This window comes from Pezoporus flaviventris, unplaced genomic scaffold (assembly GCF_033815535.1).
Source record: "Pezoporus flaviventris isolate CSIRO_AGI_PZ_B2104156 unplaced genomic scaffold, CSIRO_AGI_Pfla_v1 ptg000441l, whole genome shotgun sequence".
NCBI lineage: Eukaryota > Metazoa > Chordata > Aves > Psittaciformes > Psittacidae > Pezoporus > Pezoporus flaviventris.
In genome coordinates, this window is record NW_026892988.1 from 2962 (window position 1) to 26347 (window position 23386).

A 23386-nucleotide genomic window follows, 5' to 3' on the forward strand; every position below is an offset into this window, starting at 1 on the left:
TAGGTACCAGGGATGCGAGTACCGAGGATGTGGGTACCGGGATGCGGGTACCGGGATGCGGGTACTGAGGATGTGGGTACCGGGATGTGGGTACCGGGATGAGGGAATGGGAATGGGGGCTACCGGGGATCCGGGGCCCGGGACACCGGAGATAGGGCGTGATGGGGGGGGGGGGGGGGAGTGCTGGAGCCGGTTTGGGGGTTCCGGAACACGGGGGTTCCCCACGGTCCCCCCCACACCCTTTGTGTGTGTGTGTCCCCACAGAAGAGGCTCCGTCCACGGCCTCCACCACCCCGGACTCCACGGAGGGTGAGTGGGGCCGAACCCCCCCTTTGGGGGTGCAGATTTGGGGGGGGAAGGGGGAAACCCCAACCCCCCACCTTGACGCCCCAAAACCCCCCAAAGGTGGCCCCGAGGAGCCCCGAGTTCCCCCCCGAGCTTGCAGTGGCCCCGGAGCCCCCCGAGGAGGAAAGAGGAGGATGAAGATGGGGGGACTTCCCCCCGGACCCCCCCCCCGCGAGCTCACCTTCTCCTACATCGCCTTTGGAGGGGGGGCAGCGCCCCAACAGAACCGGGACCCCGCTGCCGCCGGGACCCCCGCCGGAGCCGCCCCCCCCGCCTGAGCTCGGGCCCCGCCCCCCGGGGGCTGGACCCCCATTTAGGGGTCAGAGCCCCCCAAAGCGGCTTGGGACCCCCCGCCCCCCCCCGAGGGGCGGCTGGAGGTGGGGGGGGCCCTGCCGGTGGGGGGGGGGGCGAGATGGAGGAGCCCTCGATGAGGCCAGGTATGGGGGGCATGGGGGTGCCTAAGGGGGTCATTGGGGGTCATGGGGGGGGTCCCCAAGGGGGCGCTGGGGGTCGTGGGGACACCTCAGTGGGGGGCTGGGGGCAATAGGGGGGGTCTCAAGGGGAGCCGGGGCAATGGGGGGTTAAAGGAGGGAAGGGGGGCCATGGGTGCGGTCCCTAAGGGGGGGCTGGGGAGATATGGGGGGGCCCCAATGCGGACTCGGTGCCATAGGGGGGCCTGGGGGGGGTCTCGGGTCCGGGGGGTCCCATAACCCTTTAACCCCCCCATTCCCTCAGCAGCCCCCCCCCAGCCCGCAGGGGGCGCCCGCAGCCGGCCCGCCCCGCGCCCCCTCCGGACCCCCCGCCGACCCCGGACCCGCCTCCTGCGCCCCCCGACCAATCAGCGAGCCCGGCGGGCCCTGATGTGCTGGGTAAGCAGCCAATCAGCGCCCCGGGGCGCGGCGCGGGGGGGGGCTCCCGGCGGGGGGGGGCCCGGGGTCCGGTTGCGGGGAGGACCCGAGCGGCGGCGAGGGATTGGCCGCTAAAAATAGGGGTGACCCCCCCGGCAGCGCCAGCGGGAGCCATGGAGAGACAGGGTGGGGGGGCACCGGGCAATGGGGGGCAATGGGGGTGCCAGGGGGCACTGGGAGCACTGGGAGGTCTCCAGGGGGGTACTGGGAGGAGTGGGGGTCACTGAGGGGTTACTGGGGGGAGGTACTGGGGTTACTGGGAGGCACTGGGGGGGCACTGGGGCTACTGGGAGCAGTGAGAGGCAATGGGGGGCACTGGGAGCACTGGGGGCAGTGAGATGCAGTGGGATGCAGCAGAGGGTTAAGTGGGATGCACTGGGGGTTCATTGGGATGGACTGGGATGCACTGGAATGCGGGGGGGGTCATTGCACACTGCCCCGCAGTGTGGGAGCTGCTGCACGGGGGTGCACTGGGGGTCACTGGGATGGACTGGGATGCAATGGGATGCAGGGTGGGGGGTCATTGGGATACACTGGGATCCAATGGACTCACTGGGATGCACTAGGGGTTCATTGGGATGAACTGGGATGCACTGGGATGCAGGGGGGGGTTATTGCACACTGCCCTGCAGTGTGGGAGCTGATGCAAGGGGATGCACTGGGGGTCACGGGGATGCACTGGGATCCAATGGGATGCACTGGGATGGGGGGGGTGGGTCATTGGGATGCACAGGGGGGTCATTGGCTCTGTCCCCGCAGTGTGTGAGCTGCTGCACTGGGATCCAATGGCGGTTCACTGGATGCCCTGGGATCCATTGGGATGCACTGGGGATCCATTGGGATGCAGTGGGACCCATTGGGAGGCACTGGGATGCATTGGGATGCACTGGGATCCACTGGGATGCATGGGATCGTTGGGATGCACTGGGGATGGATCGGGATCCAATTGGAGGCACTGGATGCATTGGGATGCACGGGTATCCATTGGGATGCACTGGGATGGATCGGGATCCAATTGGATGCACTGGGATGGATCGGGATGCATTGGGATCCATTGGGATGCACTGGGATGGATCGGGATGCATTGGGACGCACTGGGATGGATCGGGATGCACTGGGATGCACTGGGATGGATCGGGATCCATTGGACGCACTGGGATGGATCGGGACGCACTGGGCTGCAGTAGACCTATTGGGACGCACTGGGATGGATCGGGATGCATTGGGCTGCAGTGGGATGGATCGGGATGCATTGGGCTGCAGTGGGACCCATTGGACGCACTGGGATGGATCGGGATGCATTGGGATGCACTGGGATGGGTCGGGATGCATTGGGATGCACTGGGATGGATCGGGACGCACTGGGCTACAGTGGGATCCATTGGGATGCACTGGGACGCACTGGGATGGATCGGGGTGCACTGGGATGGATCGGGATGCATTGGGCTGCACTGGGCTGGATCGGGACGCACTGGGCTGCAGTGGGGTGGATCGGGACGCACTGGGGTGGATCAGGACGCACTGGGCTGGGTCGGGACGCGCTGGGGTGGGCCGGGACGCACTGGGGTGCAGTGGGATGGATCGGGACGCACTGGGATGCACTGGGGTGCAGTGGGATGGATCGGGACGCACTGGGGTGCAGTGGGATGGATCGGGACGCACTGGGGTGGGCCGGGACGCACTGGGGTGCAGTGGATGGATCGGGACGCACTGGGATGGATCGGGACGCACTGGGGTGGGCCGGGACGCACTGGGCTGGGTCGGGACGCACTGGGACGCACTGGGGTGCAGTGGGATGGATCGGGACGCACTGGGATGCAGTGGGATGGATCGGGACGCACTGGGACACACTGGGGTGGGCCGGGACGCACTGGGATGCAGTGGGATGGATCGGGACGCACTGGGACACACTGGGGTGGGCCGGGACGCACTGGGGTGCAGTGGGATGGATTGGGACGCACTGGGACGCACTGGGCTGGGTCGGGACGCACTGGGATGCAGTGGGATGGATCGGGACGCACTGGGATGGATCGGGACGCACTGGGATGCACTGGGATGGATCGGGACGCACTGGGATGGATCGGGACGCACTGGGATGGATCGGGACGCACTGGGGTGCACTGGGACCCTTTGGGGCGCTCATCCCGGCTCTGCCCCCGCAGTGTGGGAGCTGCTGCACTGGCGGGACCCCGCGCGCTCGGCGCTGGTGCTGCTCGCGCTGCTGGCGGGGCTCGGCTGCCTCGCGCGCTTCAGCGCCGTCAGCGTCGGCGCCTACGGGGCCCTGGCGGTGCTGGCGGTGACGCTGCCCCGGCGCCTGCACCAGGGGGCGCTGCGGGCGCTGCGGCCGCACCCGGCCCCGCGGTGAGTGAGGGCCCCTCCCCCGCCCCCGGCCCTATGGGCGGACCCATCCCCAAGGTCCCAATGGGGTTCCTTCCCCCCTTCACCATGGGCGCACCCATCCCAAGGTCCCAATGGGGTTCCTTCCCCCCCTTCACTATGGGGCGGACCCATCCCCAAGGTCCCAATGGGGTTCCCCCCTTCACCATGGGGCGCACCCATCCCCAAGGTCCCAATGGGGTTCCCCCCTTCACCATGGGGCGCACCCATCCCCAAGGTCCCAATGGGGTTCTTCCCCCCCTTCACTATGGGGCGGACCCATCCCCAAGGTCCCAATGGGGTTCCTTCCCCCCCTTCACTATGGGCGGACCCATCCCCAAGGTCCCAATGGGGTTCCTTCCCCCCTTCACCATGGGGCGCACCCATCCCCAAGGTCCCAATGGGTTCCTTCTCCCCCTTCACCATGGGGCGCACCCATCCCCAAGGTCCCAATGGGGTTTTCCCCTTCACCATGGGGCAGACCCATCCCCAAGGTCCCAATGGGGTCTTACACCCCCCACCCCCTCCTCCCTTGTCCCTGCCCCATAGGGAGCCGCCGGAGGCCGCGGTGGGGCTGAGCCCCGAGGAGCAGCAGCGCTGGGCCCGGCGCCTCGCCCGGCACCTGAGCGCGGCCACACGCACCCTGGCCCGGCTCTTCCTGGTGCAAAGCGTCCCTGAGTCCCTCAAGGTGGGGATGTGGGGGGATGGGCCGGTGGGGCTGAGGGGATGTGGGACTGGGGAGGATGTGGGGATGGGGGGCTGGGGGGATGTGGGGCTGGGGGTGCCGGGGGTGCCGGTGGCGGTGCTGGTGATGATGGTGGCTCTGGGCACAGTTCGCCTTCTTGTTCTACCTGCTGACCTACGTGGGGGCCGTCTGCAACGGGCTGACGCTGCTGGGAGCCGGTACGGATGGGGTGGGAATGGGGATGGAATGGGAATGGGAATGGGGATGAGGATGGGGATAGGGATGTGATGGGGACAGCAGGGGATTGGGATAGGGGTGGGATGGGGATAGGGATGGGATGAGAATGAGAAAGGGATGAGGATGGGATGGGGGTGGGAATGGGATAGAGATGGGATGGGGATAGGCATGTGATGAGGACAAGAAGGGATGGGGATGGGGATAGGAATGGGTTGGAATGGAGATCGGATGGGGATAGGGATGTGATGAGGACAAGGGATAGGGATGGGATGGAGATAGGGGATGGGATGGGAATGAGAATGGGATGGGGATGGGATGGGGATAGGTCATTGGTATAGGAAACAAGATACATGGATGTAGCATGGGGACAGGGACATAGGAGGGGGATGAGAGATAAAGGACACAGTATGGGGACAAGGTGTGGGGACAGGGACATGGGATGTGGACAAAGGATTTGGGACTGGGACATGGGAGAGGGATGGGACATAAGGGACATGGGGATGGGACACCATGGGGACATGGGATGGGGACACCATGGGGACATGGGATGGGAACACCATGGGCACATGGGATGAGGATGCCATGGGGACATCACGGGCACATGGTGCGTGACGAGCTGCTGCCCACCCAGGCGTCATCTGCGCGTTCACCTTCCCCGTGCTCTACCGGCACCACCAGGTACATGGGGGGGGGGACACAAGGGGGGGACACAAGGGGGTCCCGGCCTCCCCCCCCCCCCATGTCCCCAATTGCTCCCCTGTGCCCCCAGGCCCAGATCGACCAATACGTGACCCTGGTGCGGAGCCACCTGAGCCACCTCCGGGCCAGGTCAGAGCCACCCCCCCGCACCCCAAACCCACCCCTGCCCCCCCCCCCGGAACCTCTTCGGGGGGGGGGAGGTTATGGGGTGCCCCCGGGGGGGGTTGTGGCTCTCCACCCCCCCCCAGCTCCACTCTCCCGCAGGATCCAGGCCAAGCTCCCCAGTGCCAAAGCCAAGCCGCAGTGACCCCCCCGTGTGCCCCCCCCCCGCCCGAGGTGACAGCGGAGGGGGGGGGGAAGGAGCCGGGGTCCCCCCCGGCCCCCCCGTCCTGTGGGGGGGGACCCACTTTAATAAAGACTCTTGTGACAAGCGGGGTGCATCTGGGGACGGGGGGGGGGGTAAAGGGGGGGGGCTGAAGGGGGGGGGTCACTGGGTGACCCCCGCGTGACCCTGTGGACCCCTGTGACCCCGCCGTGCCCTCCGCCAGCGCCGCGGAACGCGCCGGAGCCCGGCGGCGCAAGCCCCGCCCCTTTCCCACCCTGACCGCGCCCCCCTCGTTCGGGCCCTGGCCCCGCCCCTCTCCGTTGCCAAGGTCACGGCGGTTGCCGCGCGACGTAAACACGGGACGCCGGACGTGCTGACGTCACCGCGCATGGAACGCCGTCGCCGGGCGACACGAGCGTGTTTACAGCGGGGGGGGGGGGGTTTGTGTGTGGAAGAGAGCGAATGGGATAGGGACCGGGATAACGGGATAGGGACCGGGATAACGGGATGGGGACCGGGATAACGGGATAGGGACCGGGATAACAGGATAGGGACCGGGATACAGGGACCGGGATAACGGGATAGGGACCGGGATAACGGGATGGAGACCGGAATAACGGGATAGGGACTGGGATACAGGGACCGGGATAACGGGATAGGGACCGGGATAACGGGATGGGGACCGGGATAACGGGATAGGGACCGGGATAACGGGATGGGGACCGGGATAACGGGATAGGGACCGGGATAATGGGATGGGGACCGGGATACAGGGACCGGGATACAGGGATAGGGACCGGGATAACGGGATAGGGACCGGGATAACGGGATGGGGACCCGGGATAACAGGATGGGGACCGGGATACAGGGACCGGGATAACGGGATAGGGACCAGGATAACGGGATAGGGACCGGGATACAGGGACCGGGATACAGGGATAGGGACCGGGATAACGGGATAGGGACCGGGAAACACAGGGATGGGGACCGGGATAACGGGATAGGGACCGGGATACAGGGATAGGACCGGGATACAGGGATGAGGACCAGGATACAGGGATGGGGACCGTGATATTGGGACACCGGGATATGGGACACTGGGACACAAGGATACAGGGATACAGGGATATGGGGACAGGGGTACCAGAACTCCGAGGGGAACCCGGCCAGGAAAGGAACAAAGACAGGGACACCGAGGAGAGCCCGTCCGGACCGGGACACCGGGACGGATGGAGGCAGGGACACAGAAGCTGGGACAGGGACACCGGGATAGCGGGACACGGGGGGAACCCGGCCGGACCCCGAGACACCGGGACCTGGAGGGAACCAGTCTGCGACCGGGATACCGGGCTGGGATACTGGGGAGAGCCCGGCCGAGACCAGGGTACCGGGACAGTGGAGGTAACCCGGCCGGATCCATAGACACCGGGATACAGGCACCGGGACAGGGATACTGGAATACCGGGACTGGGACCAGGACAGGGATACAGGAACCAGGACAGGGATATTGGAATACCGGGACTGGAACCAGGACAGGGATACTGGAACCAGGACAGGGATACGGGAACACCGGGACTGGGGACCCCGGGATAAACAGGACACTGGGACTGGGTCACCGTGATCTGGGAGGAACCTGGCCGTGACACCGGGACACCGGGACTGGAACCGGGAAAGGGACCCCGGGGGGAATGGAAGCAGGACACCGGGACAACGGGGAGAGCCCGGCTGGGACCGGGACAGGGACACCGGGGCTGAGATCCCAGGGGACACCAAACGGGAACAAGGGGACACCACCGGGACACCACCGGGGTTGCCCCACCCCCCCGGCCCCGCCCCCCCGCACTGGGGGCGGGACTTGCCCTGATGAATAAACGACCGATGAATGAATGAATGAATGAATGAATGAGGGGGCGTGGGAACGGCTCCCCCCCCCCCCCCCCCCCGTGGCCCCACCGTGACTCAGCGACGGTTCCCGCCGGTGACATCAGACCCCGGTGTCCAATAACGGGACCGGACACCCCCACAAGGGAGGCTCCGGTTGGTCGGGACCCCCCCCTCCCTCCATGGACCGTGGCCCTGCACCCCGGGAACGGGACCGCACTCCCGGTGTGCGCCCCCCCCGTTACCGGATCCCTCCCGCCCCCATCAGTGGGGTCAATGGCCGGGGCCGGGGCATCCCCCCCCCGGGATGATCCTTTAGGAGTTACCGGGGGTTAAAGGGGGTTTCCGGAGGGGGGGTTACAGGAGGGGAAAAAGGGGTCATGGGGGGGGGCACCCGGGGGGGTCAGCGGGGGGGGGGGGGGTCGCGGGGGCGTTACCGGGGGGTCACCAGGGAGTCACCGGCGTTGGGGCCCGGACGGTTCAGGCCGTTTCTAGAACCGCGGCTGCCGTTTCTATTAATACGCGTTTTCGGCGGCGGCGGCGGCGGCGAAGGGATTCCCTGTGACGTCATTGCTAGGATACCAAACAAACACTCCGAGACAAGCCCATATATGGCTAATTGCGTCACAGGAACTCCGGAGGGGGCGGGGCGAGGGATCCCCCCCGTTCCCCGCCCGTCGCGGAGCCTCTTAACGGCGGCGGCGGCTCCAGGGGCCTCAGAACGACGGCGGCGACGGTGGCGGCGGCGACCGCGGGGTCCGGAGGGTCCCGGGGGTCCCGGGACAGCGGCAGCGGGGGCCGTGACGTCAGCGCGGGGGGCGGAGCCTCGCCGTATAAAGTGCCGGCGCGGCGGGCGAGCGGTTCATTCATAAAATAGCGGAGAGAGGGGGGCGAGCGGCGGGGACTGGGCTCAACCGGACTTTGCACCGGCGGATTGGATGTACCGGGGCTCGTAACGGCCGGACCGGAGCCTGGGAAGGGATTTACCGGAGCCTGCAGCGGCTCGACCGGGACTTTGCACCGGAGATCCGGGGGACGGACACGGCAGGGTTGATAGAGGCGAAGCGGGGCTTTCTGTCGGATAACCGGAGCCTGGCACGGACTCACCGGGGGTTATAGCAGCGGAGCGGGGCTTTCAACCGACAACCGGAGCCTGGCGCGGCCGAACCGGGGCCTTATACAGGACAACCGGAGCCTGGCACGGACGCACCGGGGGTTATAGCAGTGAACCGGAGCCTGGCACGGACGCACCGGGACTCCTAGCGGCTGCACGGGAGCTTGGAGTAGCGAATCGGAGCTTTCTACCGGAGACCCAGAGCCTGGGACGGGCACACCGGGGCTTATAGCAGCGAACCGGAGCTTTATACGGGACAACCGAACCCTGGGACCAACGCACCGGAGCTTACAGCAGCGCTCCAGGGCTTTGCACCGGAGACCCAGAGCCCGGCAGGGGCGAACCGGCGCTCGCAGCGGCTGCCCCGGGGCCCGAACTGACCCCGTTCACCGGGGGGGGTGCCCGGGATGCCGGTAGCGTGACCCGCAGCCTTGGCGCGGCGGGGCGGCCCCCGCGGCCCCGGGGCCATGTACCAGGGCTTCCCCGGGGACTACGACTCGGGCTCCCGGTGCAGCTCCTCCCCCTCGGCCGAGTCCCAGTACCTCTCCTCGGTCGATTCCTTCGGCAGCCCCGCGGCGGCGGCGGCGGCGGCGGCGGCGGCTCAGGTGGGCGCTTGCGCGGCGGCGCCGGCAGGGGGCGGCCGTGAGCGGCTCTTGGTTGGGTGGCGGCGGCGGCGGTGGTGGGGGGGGCGGAGAGGGCGGGGTCGTGCGTAAACGGCGTGACGCGCGCGCGGGGAGCCCGCCGTGATGACGCGGCGCACGTACGGCGCGCGCGGGGCTATTTTAGACACCGCCACCCCCCCCCCCGGGAGTTTGTTGCTAGGCAACGGGGAGTTGGGGGAGGGTGTGGGGAGCCACGCCCCCTCCCGCGTGGCCACGCCCCCCTCTCCTTCGGCGCTGCTGCGCCCTCTGCTGGCGCATTGCCGCACTAGCGCACCCCCAAAAAGGGTGAATGGGGGGGTGTCGAGCATCCCCCCCGTTATAATGGGTCCCGGTGATACCGGGGGGGGGGGGTTCAACACCAACCAGCCCCTGGAGGGGGCATGGGTGCCCCCCCACCCCGTTTTCGGGGTGCTGGTGGGGGTTTAGGGGGTCCCCATCCTCTTAAAGGGGAAAGGGGTGCATAGGGCAGATGCCGAGGTGGGGGGGGGAATGGTGCATGAGGGCACGGTGTGGCTGGGGGGGGGCTTGCACAGGGGTGCTGGGGCACGAGGGTGGCATAAATCAGTGCTAGGGACTCGAGGGCATCATTGCACAAAGGTACCAGGGACTTGAGGGCATCGTTGCACATGGGTACCAGAGCATGAGACAGTTGTGCATCAGTGCCAGGGACATAAGAGTGGTGTAAATCAGTGCCAGGGACTCAAGGGCATCATTGCACAAGGGTACCACGGACTTGAGGGCATCATTGCACATGGGTACCAGAGCATTGAGACAGTTGTGCATCAGTGCCAGGGACATAATAGTGGTATAAATCAGTGCCAGGGACTCAAGGGCATCATTGCACATGGGTACCAGGGCATCATTTCACACAGGTATCAGGCATTGAGGGTGGCATAAATCAGTGCCAGGGACTGAAGTGCATCATTGCACATGGGTACCAGGGTACTGAGGGTGGCGTAAATCAGTGCCAGAGACTAAAATGCATCATTGCACATGGGTACCACGGACTTGAGGGCATCATTGCACATGGGTACCACGGACTTGAGGGCATCATTGCACATGGGTACCAGGGAATGAGGCTGTTGTGCATCAGTGCCAGGGGCATAAGGGTGCCGTAAATCAGTGCCAGGGACTCATGGGCATCATTTCACACAGGTATCAGGGCATCAAGGGTGGCATAAATCAGTGCCAGGGACTGAAGTGCATCATTGCACATGGGTACCAGGGCACTGAAGGTGGCATAAATCAGTGCCAGGGGCTCAAGGACATCATTACACAGGGCATGAGGCTGTTGTGCATCACTGCTCATGGGTACCAGGGTATTGAGGGTGACATAAATCAGTGCTAGAGACTTAAGAGCATCATTGCACATGGGTACCAGGGCATGAGGTGGTTGTGCAGCAGTGCCAGGAGCTCTTGCACGTGGGTAGCAGGCACACGAGGTGGCTGCGCACCGGCCCGGGGGCTCTCACCCATGGCTCTGACCCGTTCCATATCCCCACAGGAGTGCGGCGCACTGGGGGACATGCCCGGCTCCTTTGTGCCCACGGTGACGGCCATCACCACCAGCCAGGACCTGCAGTGGCTGGTGCAACCCACCCTCATCTCCTCGGTGGCCCAGTCACAGCCCCCCGGGGCTCCCATGGCGCATCCCCCCCCCCTCGATCCCTATGACCTGCCAGGACCCAGCTACTCCACGCCAGGCATGGGCAGCTTCAGCGCAGCACCGGCACCACCGGCACGGCCCAGCCGCGTGCGGCCCCGGCGCAGCCGCGAGGAGACGGTGAGTGTGGCATGGGACGGGATTGGGGGGGGAGGATGGGGACAGATGGGTCACCAGGCTCATGGTGCTGTCCCTTTGGCAGTTGACGCCAGAGGAGGAGGAGAAGCGCCGGGTGCGCCGGGAGAGGAACAAGTTGGCGGCAGCCAAGTGCCGGAACCGGCGCCGGGAGCTGACAGATCGGCTGCAGGCGGTGAGTGAGAGGGATGGGTGGGGTGGGTTGGAAGGGGGTGGTTGAGTTTGGTTGAATGGGGATGGGTTGAGTTTAGGTAGAAAGAGATGGGCTGGGTTGAGTTGGAAAGGGATGGGTTGAGCTGAGGCCATTGGAAGGGAATGGGTTGAGTTGAGGCCATTGGAAGGGGATGGGTTGAGTTGAGGCCATTGAAACATAATGGGTTGGGTTGAGGCCATTGGAAGAGGACACGTTGAGTTGAGGCCATTGGAAGAGGACACATGGAGTTGAGGCCATTGGAAGAGGACACATGGAGTTGAGGCCATTGGAAGATAATGGGTTAGGTTGAGGCCATTGGAAGAGGACGGGTTGAGTTGAGGCCTTTGGAAGAGGACGGGTTGAGTTGAGGCCTTTGGAAGAGGACGGGTTGAGTTGAGGCCTTTGGAAGAGGACGGGTTGAGTTGAGGCCATTGGAAGAGGACGGGTTGAGTTGAGGCCATTGGAAGAGGACGGGTTGAGTTGAGGCCATTGGAAGAGGACGGGTTGAGTTGAGGCCATTGGAAGAGGACGGGTTGAGTTGAGGCCATTGGAAGAGGACGGGTTGAGTTGAGGCCATTGGAAGAGGACGGGTTGAGTTGAGGCCATTGGAAGAGGACGGGTTGAGTTGAGGCCATTGGAAGAGGACGGGTTGAGTTGAGGCCATTGGAAGAGGATGGGTTGAGTTGAGGCCATTGGAAGAGGACGGGTTGAGTTGAGGCCATTGGAAGGGGACGGGTTGAGTTGAGGCCATTGGAAGGAGACAGGTTGATGGCCGTTGGGACCATGGTGTCCCCAGGGAATTGGAAGAGGAAAGGTGAGTCAGGTTCGTTGGAAGAGGACAGGTCAATGGGGACTGATGAGCGCAGGAGCTGCTGTGTTGGAGGGGGACAAGGGTGTCCCCTGGGCAAGGGACGATGGAAGCAGGACAGCAATGTCCCTTGGAGCTGGGGATATCGGAGGGAGGCGGATCCAGGGATGCAGGCATGCGCAGGGGACATCAGAGGGGGCCAGAAGGACACCACCCATGGGTGCAGGTCCCTCAGACCTGCAGGACAGACGGACACCCATGGGTGCAGGAACAGAGGATGAGCACAGAGGGATTCACAGGGGTTCAGGTCCATCAGAGGGGGACAGAGGGACACCCATGGGTGCACGGACAGGATGAGCACTGATGGGTGCAGGGACAGGGGATGTGCACAGCGGGACACCTGGGGATGTGCACAGAGGGACACCTAGGGATGCAGGAACATGGGATGAGCACCCATGTGTACAGGGATGCAGGATGAGCACCCATGGGCACAGGGACAGGGGATGCACACAGAGGGATGCAGGGACATGGGATGAACACAGGTGGATGCCTAGGGATGCTGGATGAGTGTCCCATAGGTGCAAGGACACCTAGGGATGCAGGGACATGGGATGAGCACCTATGGGTACAGGGACACAGGATGAGCACAGATGGACACCTAGGGTTGCAGGGATGGGGGAAGAGCACCCATAGCTGCAGGGACACGGGATGAACACAGAGGGGTGCAGGGACATGGGATGAGCACAGAGGGTTACCCAGGGATGCAGGATGGAGACCCATGGGTGCAGGGACATGGGATGAGCACAGAGGGTTACCCAGGGGCGCAGGATGGAGACCCATGGGTGCAGGGACAAGGGATGAGCACAGAGGGATACCCAGGGGTGCAGAATGGACACCCATGGATGCAGGGACCCAGGATAAGCACCGAGGGATGCAGGGACATGGGATGGATGCAGGGTCCCAGGATGAGCACAGAGGGGTACCCATGGCTGCAGGGACATGGGATGGCTGCAGGGATACAGGATGAGCACAGAGGGATGCAGGGACCTGGGATGAGCACAGAGGGATACCCAGGGATGCAGGATGGACACCCATGGATGCAGAGACACGGGATGGGTGCAGAGACAGGGGATGAGCACAGAGGGGTACCCATGGATGCAGAACGGAGCCCCACGGATGAAGGGACCTGGGATGAGCACAGAGGGGTACCCAGGGGTGCAGGATGAGCACAGAGGGATGCAGGGACCCGGAATGAGCACAGAGGGCTACACAGGGATGCAGGATGGACACCCATGGCTGCAGGGACCCGGGATGGATGCAGGGACCCGGGATGAGCACAGAGGGATGCAGGGACCCGGGATGAGCACAGAGGGCTACCCAGGGATGCAGGATGGACACCCATGGCTGCAGGGACCCGGGATGAGCACAGAGGGGTACTCATGGATGCAGGACGGAGCCCCACGGATTCAGGGACCCGGGATGAACACCGAGGGGTCCTCGGGGCGGCAGGGATGGAGCCGCAGGGCTCCCGCTCCCAGAGCTGCCTCCTCTGACGGCCCCCCCCGGCCCCCCGCAGGAGACGGACCAGCTGGAGGAGGAGAAGGCGGAGCTGGAGTCGGAGATCGCGGAGCTGCGCAAGGAGAAGGAGCGGCTGGAGCTGGTGCTGGCCGCGCACGCTCCCGCCTGCAAGCTGCCCTTCGGGGCCGCCGAGGTGAGCGCCCCCCGCAAGGAGGAGCCGGCGCCCGGCGCCCGGGGGGGCCCCTTCCCCGCCTGCTGCTGCTTCGCGCCGCCCCCGCCGCTTAACCCCAACCCCGCGTCTCCGTTTGTGTTCACCCACCCAGAGGGAGCCTCCTGCGGAGCCTCGCATCAGCGGAGCAGCGGCAGCGACCAATCCTCGGACTCCCTGAGCTCCCCCTCGCTCCTCGCGTTGTGAACCCCCCCCACATCCCCCCCCAACCAACTCCTCCTTCTCCCTGTACATCCATCTCCCCCCCCCGATCTTGGGCTCGTCGAATGGGGGGGGGGGGGGAAGATGGAGGGGTGCAAGGGTTTGGGATGGGTGCGGGATGGGTCCTGGATGCTTCTGGATGGATCCTGGATGAAATCTGAATGGGTCCTGGATGGATTCTGGATGGGTCCCGGACGGGTCCTGAATGGATTCTGGATGCTTTTGGATGGGTCCTGGATGGATTCTGGATGGGTCCTGGATGGATTCTGGATGGGTCCTGGATGGTTATGGATGGGTTCCTTGATGATGGTTCCTTGATGATGGTTCCTTGATGATGGTTCCTTGATGATGGTTCCTTGATGATGGTTCCTTGATGATGGTTCCTTGATGATGGTTCCTTGATGATGGTTCCTTGATGATGGTTCCTTGATGATGGTTCCTTGATGGCTTTGGGGTGGAGCCTTCAGGTTCCTGGATGCTTTTTTTAGGATGGCTTGGAACGGTTCTATGAGTTTTAGTTTTTCTTTTGGGGGATTGATGTTTTTTTGATGGTTTTTTGATTTTTTTTTATGGTTTTTTGATTCTTTTTTGATGGTTTTTGATGGTTTTTTGATTCTTTTTTGATGGTTTCTGATGGGTTTTGATTTTTTTTGATGGCTTCTGATTTTCATCTTTTTGATGGGTTCTGAAATTTTTATTTGAGGGTTTTAAATTTTTTTTATATTTATTTTGGGTTTTTTAATGGTTTTTGGTGGTTTTGATTTTTTTGGGCAGTTTATGATGGGTTTGGACAGGTTTTGATTTCTTTTGGATGGTTTTTGGATGATGGTTTGCTTTTTTCCCCATTTTCTTTTTAATTTCCTTTTTGCCTTTTTGGATGGTTTTGGATGGTGTTTTGGATGGTTTTGGACGGTTTTGAGATGGTTTTGGATGGGTTTTGACACATTTTGGGTGCTCCCCCCCATTTCACTCCATTTCTCGGACGGGCTGGGCTCCCGGCGAGGTTCAAGGGCAGTTTTGCCCAGCCCTGGATGTGCTGGAGGTGCCCATCGGGTGCTTTGGGGGTGCCCAACCCCATCCCCCCCCATCCCAAGGGGTTCCTGCATCCTCTCTATTCCGTTAGGGATGGCTCCTGCCCCGTTTCCACCACTCTCAAGGTTCCCCATCACCTCCGATGTGCCCCCCCAGCACCCCATGGGGGTCCCTGCAGCATCTCCATCCCTTTGGGGAAGTTCCCCCCTGCCCCACGAAGGTCCCTGCATCATTTCTGTTGCCATGGAGATGTAGGGGGTGTCCGTGGGGCATCTCCTTCCCCCTGCAGGTACCCACATCGCATCTCCCCCCGCTCTTTGGAGAGCCCCTGTGGCTCCTTCCTCACCCCAGAGCTCTTTGTGCTGCATCCCCACCGCCCCGTGGGGCTTCCTTGCGGCATCCCCAGCACCCCAGAGGTGCCCATGCTCCGTCCCCACCATTCCATGGGGTCACTGAAGGATCCCCATCACTTTGGGGGTACCCACCCCAACCTCCATCACCTTTAAAGGGGGGGGGGGTGTCCATGGTATCCCCATCCCCTCTCTTGGGGGTCCCCAGCCCCATTGCTGCTGCTGGGCCCTCCCCTTTGCCCTCTCCAGGACCCCCAGCACTTGGGGGGGGGCTCCCGTCCTGCTTGTGTGTGTGTGTGTGTGTGCGTGTCCCCCCAACTGTGAAGCCTCTGCCCCATTGTCCCCTATGGCGTCCCCTGTGGTGACCGAGCTTCGCCGCTGCCTCTGTCCTTGTCCCCCCCCAAACTTGGGTCGCGTCGCACCGCGGGAGATGTTTAGTTTTTTATGGACGATGGGTTTATGGATCATTATGGATCATTATTATGGATCATTGTGGATCATTGTGGATCATTGTGGCTGTGCCTGGTCCTGGGGCCACCAACCCCAACCCCCCGCACCCCGGCCCCACCGCGTCCGCGCTTCACCCATCCCAACGTGGCCAATAAAGCAGCTTCGGATCGGCCCCACGGCTCCTGTGTGCCTTGGCCAGGGAGGGCAGGATGGGAGAGGGATGCTGGGGATTGGGGACGGGGACCGTCGGGGTACGGGGCATTGGGGACGTGGGGCTGTGGGGCAGAGGACCTGCGGACACGGCTCTCTCCCCATTGGCCCGCTCGCCTGCCAATCACCTGCGTGGGTGGGCGGGACCTTGGCCGTACAAGCTCCGCTCCCTGCTGAGCTGCGGGCGGCCGCGAGGGGGCGCGAACTGGGGGGCGCATTCCCAGTTTAGGGGTCTCTATTCCCAGTCTAGGAGTGCCTATTCCCAATTGGAAGTGTCTCTTCCCACTTAGGGGTGTCTATTCCCAGTTTAGGGATGCCTATTCCCAGTTGGAAATGTCTATTCCCACTTCAGGGTGTCTATTCCCACTTAAGGGTGTCTATTCCAAGTTTAGGGGCCCCTATTCTCACTTGGGGGTGTCTATTCCCAGTTGGAAGTGTCTCTTCCCATTTTAGGGGTCCCTATTCCCAGTTTAGGGGTCTCTATTCCAAGTTTAGGGGTCCCTATTCCCCATTTAGGGTGCCTATTCCCAGGTGGAAGTGTCTATTCCCACTTAGGGATCCCTATTCCCATTTTAGGGGTCTCTATTCCCGGCTTATGGATGTCTATTCCTAGTTTAAGGGTGTCTATTCCCAGTTTAGGGGTGCTTATTCCCACTTGGGAGCATCTATTCCCACTTTAGGGCTCTCTATTCCCAGTTTAGGAGTCCCTATTCTCACTTTAGGGGTCTCTATTCCCAGTTTAGGGGTGCCCATTCCCACCCCCTGCCCTCAGGCCCGCCATGATTTGCACCCCTGCGTGTGTCCCCCCCCCAAGGTCCCCCCATCCCTTCCCGACATTCCCGCCCGGCGCGTCCGCTTCCGTCCCCACGACCCTGACCCGTTATTTATAGCCCTCGCTGCTTCCTGGCGGGAGCCGGATCCGGCACAAGCCTATTTTGGGAATGGAAGAGGCTGGAAAACTGCCCCCCCCCCACCCCATCCAGGACCGGGCTGAGACCTGGCACCAGCTCATGGCACCGATGGCGGCCAAGGGATGCGGTGGTGGAGCCGTGGGGTCCCTGCGCCGGTTGGGGTCGGGATCTGGGTCCGGGTCCATGTTCCCCCCCCTACCCCCCCGGGATGCCGGGAAGTGGGAGCGGGTGGATTCCCGGTCCAGCGTTGGCGCGCGGCCGCTTCCTTCCTTGTGCGAGGAGCCGCATCCTGCGTGGTGCTGGGGGTGCGGAGGGAGCCGGGTGGGGATGGGATGGGGATGGGATGGATGGGATGGGGATGGGATGGATGGGATGGGGATGCGGCGGTGCCGGCAGCTGTCGATGCGCACCCATCGGAGCTGCCTCAGAGGCGCGGGCGCCGTCGGCGCAGCCGGGCCATGGGCGCGAGGCGCGGGAGCTGGAAGGGCAAACAGCGCCCGGCGCCGGGCACCGGCAGCTCGGCGAAGAACGCGCGGTGCCGCGATGGCGACGCCGGTGCCATCAGGGCCGGGGCCACAGCCCCCCCCCGCTCCAGGTCCCGCAGCACCCCCAGGATCTCGTGTCGGGCTGAGGGGCTCCGCAGCCCCCGCGCGTCCAGCACCGCCGCCACGTGCTCCCGCCTGTGGGTCACCAGGGGGGTCAATGGGCATCAATGGCAACCAATGGGTAACAATGGGCACCAAATGCACCCATGAGTCCCAATGGGCATCAGTAGCAACCAATGGCACCAGTGGGAACCAATGGGTACCAATGGGTATCAATGGGCACCCATGGGTACCAATGGCACCAATGGATACCAGTGGGCACCAATGGCATCAATGGGTACCAATGGCACCAATGGGCACCAGCAGGTACCAGTGGGTGCCAATGAGTACTGATGGCACCAACCCCACACCAATGGAGATGAGGATGTCCCAATGGGCTCCATCACTCACCGGACATCAGGGAAGTCTCTTGCCAGGACCCCGACCTCCATCTGCAGTGCGGCCGTGTCCTCCAGCACCAGCAGCTCCCGCAGCCGCGGCACCACCGAGTCCAGCCACGGTGACGCCGAGTCCTGCCGGCGGCCAGGGCTTGGTGATGGGCTCCTCTGATGGGAGCACCCAAAGGGGCACCCACAGAGTACCCATAGGGGCATCCGAAGGAGCACCCAAAGGGCAACCAAATAGCACACAAAAGGCAGCCAAAAGAGCACCCAAAGGGGCACCCTAAGGAGCACCCAAACGGCACCCAAAGGAGCACCCAAAGGGCATCCAAAGGGGCTTTCTGGGCCTTACCAGGCGGGTGAAGAGCTCACGGAGCTGCCTGGCCTCGTCGCTGAGGCGTGCGGCCACGCGGGCACGGGCCTTGGCCGAGGTGCAGACCACGCGCCCCGACAGCAGTGGCCGCACGTACGCCAGCAGCACCCGGCGGTGCAGGTCGCTCACCAACACCTGCAGCAGCACCCATGGGTGTCACCAGCGTCACCAGTGGATGGGCATCATGAGCGTGGCACCCATGAGCGTCATTCGAACCAGCACCCAATGACTGGTCACCATGAGTGCGGCACCCATGGATGTCATCCAAACCAGCACCCAATGGATGGGCACCGTGAGCATGGCACCCATGGGCATCGTCCCAGCCAGCGCCCAATGATTGGAAAACATGAGTGCGGCACCCATGGGTGTCACCCGAAGACCCAGCACTCACCTGGTAGGGCTCAGGGTGGAGCAGGCGAAGCTTCTGAGAGAAGCTGGTGATGAGCATCACGATGGAGTCGAAGGCGTCCGAGCTCGTCAGCCACTTGCGCTTCATCAGCTTGTTGAAGTAGGGCTGGGGAGGGGAGAGGGGCTGGCACCCAAGGGTGGCACCCAGGGAGCACCCAATGGGTGGGTGCCATGATGGGCACCAACAAATGGGCACCATGAGCACTGCACCGATGGGGATCACCCAACTCAACACCCATCAATGGGCACCATAAGCATTGTACTCATGGGCATCACCCAGCTCAACACCCATCAATGTGCACCATGAGCATCGCACCCATGGGCATCACCCAACTCAACACCCATCAAGGGGTACCATGAGCATTGCACCCATGGGCATCACCCAGCTCAACACCCATCGCTGGGCACCCATTGCTCTCCACCTCCCACCCATCCCCTCCCAGCACCTTGAGGTCCTCGAAGAGGCGCTGGGTGAGGACGTGGTTGCAGCTCCGGGTCACCTTGTCCAGGGCGCCCTGGGCCTGGCGCCGCAGCTCCTCACCCTCAGGGTGCCCGAACTGTGCCAGGCGCTCGGCGAAGCTCCTGGGGGGGGGGTCAATGGGTGCTGTGGGACGTTGACCCCCCACCCCCACCCCCCAGCACCCCCATGGCCATGGGGCAGCCTCACCTGAACGTGGGGCAGCAGTTGACCAAGGCGATGGCGCGGCCGGCGGTGCCGTCGGGTGGGCACGGGTCATTGGGTGCCTCCAGGAACCGCTCCACCTTCCGCTGGAAGCTGAAGCACCCGCATGGGTCACCCATGGGTGCTATGGGACCCAATGCAATGGGCACCCAATGCAATGGGGACCCTGTCCCCATGTCCCACCTATGCAGGAAGGTCACCAGCACGCCCAGCAGACTCTGCGCCATCTCCCTGCCGAACTCGGGGGTGATCTGGGGGGCTCGATCCACATGCGCCCGCAGCAGCTGTGGGGACACGGCGACCACATCCCCATGGGGTCCCAACCACCCATCACCATCACCATAGGGTCCCTATTGGGCCCCCATCCACCCATCACCATAGGGTCCTCACCACCCACCACCATGGGCTCCCCCTGGGGTCCCCAACCACCCATCACCATCACCATAGGGTCCTCACCACCCACCACCATGAGGTCCCTATGGGGTCCCCAACCACCCATCACCACCATGCGGTGCAGTGGGGCCCATGGGTGCCCCATGGGTGCCCATACCCCGGTGACGCGCGTGGCCAGCCCTTCCTGCAGCTCCTGGCTAGTGACCTCCTCGGCCCACGAGTCCTCGCTGAGCTGCAGCTCCTGGGCCAGCGCTGCCTCCACCTTCGCCTGCCCATGGACACCAGCAATGGGGCAATGGCAATGGGGCAATGGCAATGGGGCACCAGCAATGGGGGACCGGCAATGGGGATACCAGCAATGGGAATAACTGGCAATGGGGACACTGACAATGGGGCACTGGCAAAGGGGACATCGGCAATGAGGATACTGGCAATGGGGCACCGGCAATGCGGCACCATCAATGGGGCACCATCAATGGGGACACTGGCAATGGGACACTGGCAATGGGGCACTGGCAATGGGGCACCGGCAATGGGGATACCGGCAATGGGGCACCGGCAATGGGGACACTGCAGCTGCCCCGGTGCCTGCCCCGGTGCCACCGGAGCTGGGTCCCACCTTGACGGCGCTGATGCAGCTGCTCTCGAGGCTGCGCTGGGTCTCAGGGGGCAGAGGGGGCCCCAGTCCCTGTAGCAGAGGCCCCACCTCAGGATTCCCCAGCACCTCCCTATGGAAGGGGGGGATATGGGGGGTCATTGGGGGGGTCATGGGGGGGTCATTGGGGTTCTATTGGGGTTCTATTGGGGTGACATCTGGGTGCCATTGGAGTGACATCTGGGTGCCATTGGAGTGGTCATTAGAGTCCTACTGTGGTCCTGTTGGGGTCCTATTGGGGTCCCATTAGGGTGACATTAGTCATTGAGGTCCTATTGGGGTGGTCATTAGGGTCCTATTGGGGTGCCATTGGGGCAGTCATTAGGGTCCTATGGGAGTCTCAGTGCTATGGAGGCTCTCACCAGGGGTAGAGGCCACTATAGGGGTCTCAGTGCTATGGGGGTCTCTGTGCTATAGGTGTGTCTGCTATGGGGTCTCTATAGGGGACACTGGTATGGGATCCCTATAGGGATCAGTGTTATGGGGTCCCTATAGGGGTCAGTGCTCTGGGTTTTCTATAGGGGTCAGTGTTATGGGGTCTCTATGGGGTCCCTTGTGCTATGGGGTCCCTATGGGGCTCTCTGTGCTATGTGGGCCCTATGGGGTCTGTGTTATGGGGTCCCTATGGGGCTCTCTGTCCCTCACCGGGGGTAGGCGCCGCTGTTCCACTCCAGGAGCACGTAGAGCTCCGTGACTCCGAGCGCCCGCTGAGCCGCGGCCCCGAGCCGCTGCGCCAGGGCCCGGTGGTACCCGCGCGCGTACACGGCGGCGGCCTCGTAGGCTGCCGGGAACGCGGGGGCCACGTGAGCGCGCACGGAGCTCAGGTCCCGCAGCACCCGCTCCGCCAGCGCCGCCAGCTCCGCTCCGAGCGCGGTCCCGGTCCCGGTCCCGGTCCCAGCCCCGGGCGGCGCCGCCTGCGCCAGGCGCTCCCCGGCCGCCCTCGCCGCCGCCTCCTGCCAGCGCTGCCGCAGCCGCCGGGGCCGCCCCGCTCCGCCGGGTCCCAGGCGCTGATCCGCGGCTTCCTCCTGCTGCAGGACCCGGATAACGGAGCGCAGCAACGGCAAAGGGCGAGCGGCGGCCACGGCCTCGGCCAGCACGGCCCAGAGCTGCGCCAGCAGCGCCCGGTACAGCAGGGCCACGTCCCGCGCCTGGCGGCCCGGGGGCGGTGCGGATGGGGATGGGGATGAGGGTGGGGATGAGGATGAGGATGGGGCCGCGCACTCGGCCTCCAGGGCGATGATTTGCTCATCAGCCGCCACCAGCTCCCGCCGCTGGATCAGCTCCAGGATCTCCAGCACTGGGGAACAGGACGGGACGCAGCGGTGCTGGACCCGAGCTGTGCCCCACACCGTGGCCCCATGGCCCCGCATCCCGGCGTCCTTGCGCCACCAGCCCCGTGTCTCATGGCCCCAGCCCCATGGCCCTGTGGTGTTCACACATCCCCATCCCGTTGTCCCTATACCCAAGTCCCCATCTCCACGTCCCCATCCCCATGTCCCATTCCCACCTCCCCATGTCCCATACCCACATTGCTTGTGTCCTCATGCCCAAACATCCCCATTCCCATTTCCCCATGTCCCTGTGATGTCCCCACATCCCCATCCCTTTGTCCCCATTCTCAAGTCCCGTATCCCCATGTCCCATCCCCATCTCCATCTCCACTCCCATGTCCCATCCTCACACTTCCCCATCCTCATGTCTCCATTCCCATATCCCATATCCCACATCCCATCCCCATGTTCCATTCCCACTTCCCCATGCGCCCATGTCCCATTTCCCCATCCCAACATCCCTCATGTCCTCATGTCCACACGTTCCCATTCCCATGTCCCTGTAATGTCCCCACATCCCCATCCCTTTGTCCCCATTCCCAAGTCCCATCCCCACCTCCATATCCCCATCCCCACATCCCTCCTGTCCTCCTGCCCACCCACCCCCATCCCCGTGCCTCCATCCCCATGTCCCACATCCCCTCCCCTTGTCCCCATCCCCACATCCCCCCTGCCCACCCGTCCCCATCCCCATCCCCACATCTCCTCCCCTCTTCCCCATCCCCATCCCCTTCCCTCACCCGACAGCGGCTCCTTCTCCTTTTCCTTCTCCTTGTCCTTGCCTCTCCCGTCCGTTCCCTGCCCGGCTCCGTCCCCATCTCCTGCTCCCGCCCCGTCCACGCCGGCCCCTCGCTGGCCCCACGGGGTGGGCACCGGGAGCCGCAGCCAGGACCCCCGCTTGGTGCCGCTGGGCTCCTCCTTGCGGCGCCGCCGGCCCAGGTCCTCGGAGCGGCGCCGGGCTCGGGCATCGCCGACGGGCCCCGGCCCCGGCCCCGGTCCAGGTCCCGGTCCCGGGGGGGGTCCGCGCCGGGAGCGCCCGAAGGGGCCGAGCCCCACGAGCAGCTCGAGCGTGGCGCGGCGTCGGAACCGGCTCTCGGGGCTGGCCGCGAACGGGTCTCCGGGCTCGGGGTCGTCCTCCCGGGGAGGCTTCCTCAGCAGCGGCATCGCCTTGGGAGGGGAATGGGACCGGGCTGGTACCGGGAGGCAACCGGGGGGAGTGGAACCGGGACCCCAGAGCGGGGCAGTAGCGCCCCTTGCCCGCCCCATGGGTGCAAAGCCCCGCGGCCCCTGCACACGTACCCCGGTGCTGGTGCTGTGCTGGTGATACCGGTTCAGTGGTGCTGGTGACACCGGTTCAGTGGTGCTGGTGATACCGGTGCTGGTGATACCGGTGCTGGTGCAATGGTGCTGCTGACAGTGGTTCAATGGTGCTGGTGACACCGATGTGATGGTGCTGGTGACCCCGGTGCGATGGTGCTGGTGACCCCGGTGCGATGGTGCTGGTGATACTGGTTCAATGGTGCTGGTGACACAGCTGCTGCTGCGATGGTGTTGGTGACACCGGTGTGATGGTGCTGATGATACCAGTGCGATGGTACTGGTGACGCCGGTGCTGGTGACACCAATG

At 64.1% G+C, this 23386-nt stretch overlaps 3 protein-coding genes across 4 annotated transcripts; 2 read left to right on the forward strand and 1 right to left on the reverse strand.

The window, feature by feature from the left end:
* Window positions 1–757: 757 nt before the first annotated feature.
* Window positions 758–5625, forward strand: LOC133263722 (reticulon-1-A-like). Its single transcript, XM_061443603.1, has 8 exons — window positions 758–782; window positions 1095–1214; window positions 3416–3614; window positions 4179–4317; window positions 4463–4532; window positions 5183–5229; window positions 5321–5379; window positions 5515–5625. The coding sequence occupies exons 1-8, from the start codon at window positions 758–760 to the stop codon at window positions 5555–5557; spliced, it is 702 nt and encodes a 233-aa protein (XP_061299587.1). The 3' UTR covers window positions 5558–5625.
* A 3342-nt stretch (window positions 5626–8967) lies between these two features.
* On the forward strand, window positions 8968–13965 carry LOC133263727 (protein FosB-like). 2 transcript variants are annotated; one of them, XM_061443608.1, is made up of 5 exons: window positions 8968–9175; window positions 10737–11015; window positions 11098–11205; window positions 13608–13742; window positions 13873–13965. In XM_061443608.1, the coding sequence occupies exons 1-5, from the start codon at window positions 9038–9040 to the stop codon at window positions 13936–13938; spliced, it is 726 nt and encodes a 241-aa protein (XP_061299592.1). In that variant the 5' UTR covers window positions 8968–9037; the 3' UTR covers window positions 13939–13965. The 2 variants fall into 2 exon arrangements, with proteins under 2 accessions (XP_061299592.1, XP_061299591.1); XM_061443607.1 differs by having other exon boundaries at window positions 13608–13964.
* Window positions 13966–17307: 3342 nt separating this feature from the next.
* On the reverse strand, window positions 17308–22923 carry LOC133263723 (tumor necrosis factor alpha-induced protein 2-like). The gene is made up of 11 exons (XM_061443605.1): window positions 22500–22923; window positions 21074–21725; window positions 20393–20501; window positions 19931–20041; window positions 19564–19664; window positions 19366–19473; window positions 19145–19280; window positions 18682–18804; window positions 18270–18425; window positions 17928–18049; window positions 17308–17612 (listed from the first exon to the last, which is right to left on the reverse strand). Exons 1-11 carry the CDS (start codon window positions 22921–22923, stop codon window positions 17357–17359), a joined length of 2298 nt encoding a protein of 765 aa, XP_061299589.1. The 3' UTR covers window positions 17308–17356.
* Between the last annotated feature and the right edge of the window lie 463 nt (window positions 22924–23386).

Coding starts and splice junctions, on each gene's coding strand:
- LOC133263722 (XM_061443603.1), top strand. CDS start 758: ATGGAGGAGCCCTCGATGAGGCCAG. Junction 1,215..3,415: donor GGCGGGCCCTGATGTGCTGG/GTAAGCAGCCAA, acceptor CTGCCCCCGCAG/TGTGGGAGCTGCTGCACTGG. Junction 4,318..4,462: donor GCGTCCCTGAGTCCCTCAAG/GTGGGGATGTGG, acceptor CTCTGGGCACAG/TTCGCCTTCTTGTTCTACCT.
- LOC133263727 (XM_061443607.1), top strand. CDS start 9,038: ATGTACCAGGGCTTCCCCGGGGACTACGACTCGGGCTCCCGGTGCAGC. Junction 9,176..10,736: donor CGGCGGCGGCGGCGGCTCAG/GTGGGCGCTTGC, acceptor ATATCCCCACAG/GAGTGCGGCGCACTGGGGGA. Junction 11,206..13,607: donor TGACAGATCGGCTGCAGGCG/GTGAGTGAGAGG, acceptor GGCCCCCCGCAG/GAGACGGACCAGCTGGAGGA.
- LOC133263723 (XM_061443605.1), bottom strand. CDS start 22,923: ATGCCGCTGCTGAGGAAGCCTCCCCGGGAGGACGACCCCGAGCCCGGA. Junction 20,042..20,392: donor GCTGCATCAGCGCCGTCAAG/GTGGGACCCAGC, acceptor GTCCATGGGCAG/GCGAAGGTGGAGGCAGCGCT. Junction 17,613..17,927: donor AGAGACTTCCCTGATGTCCG/GTGAGTGATGGA, acceptor GGTGACCCACAG/GCGGGAGCACGTGGCGGCGG.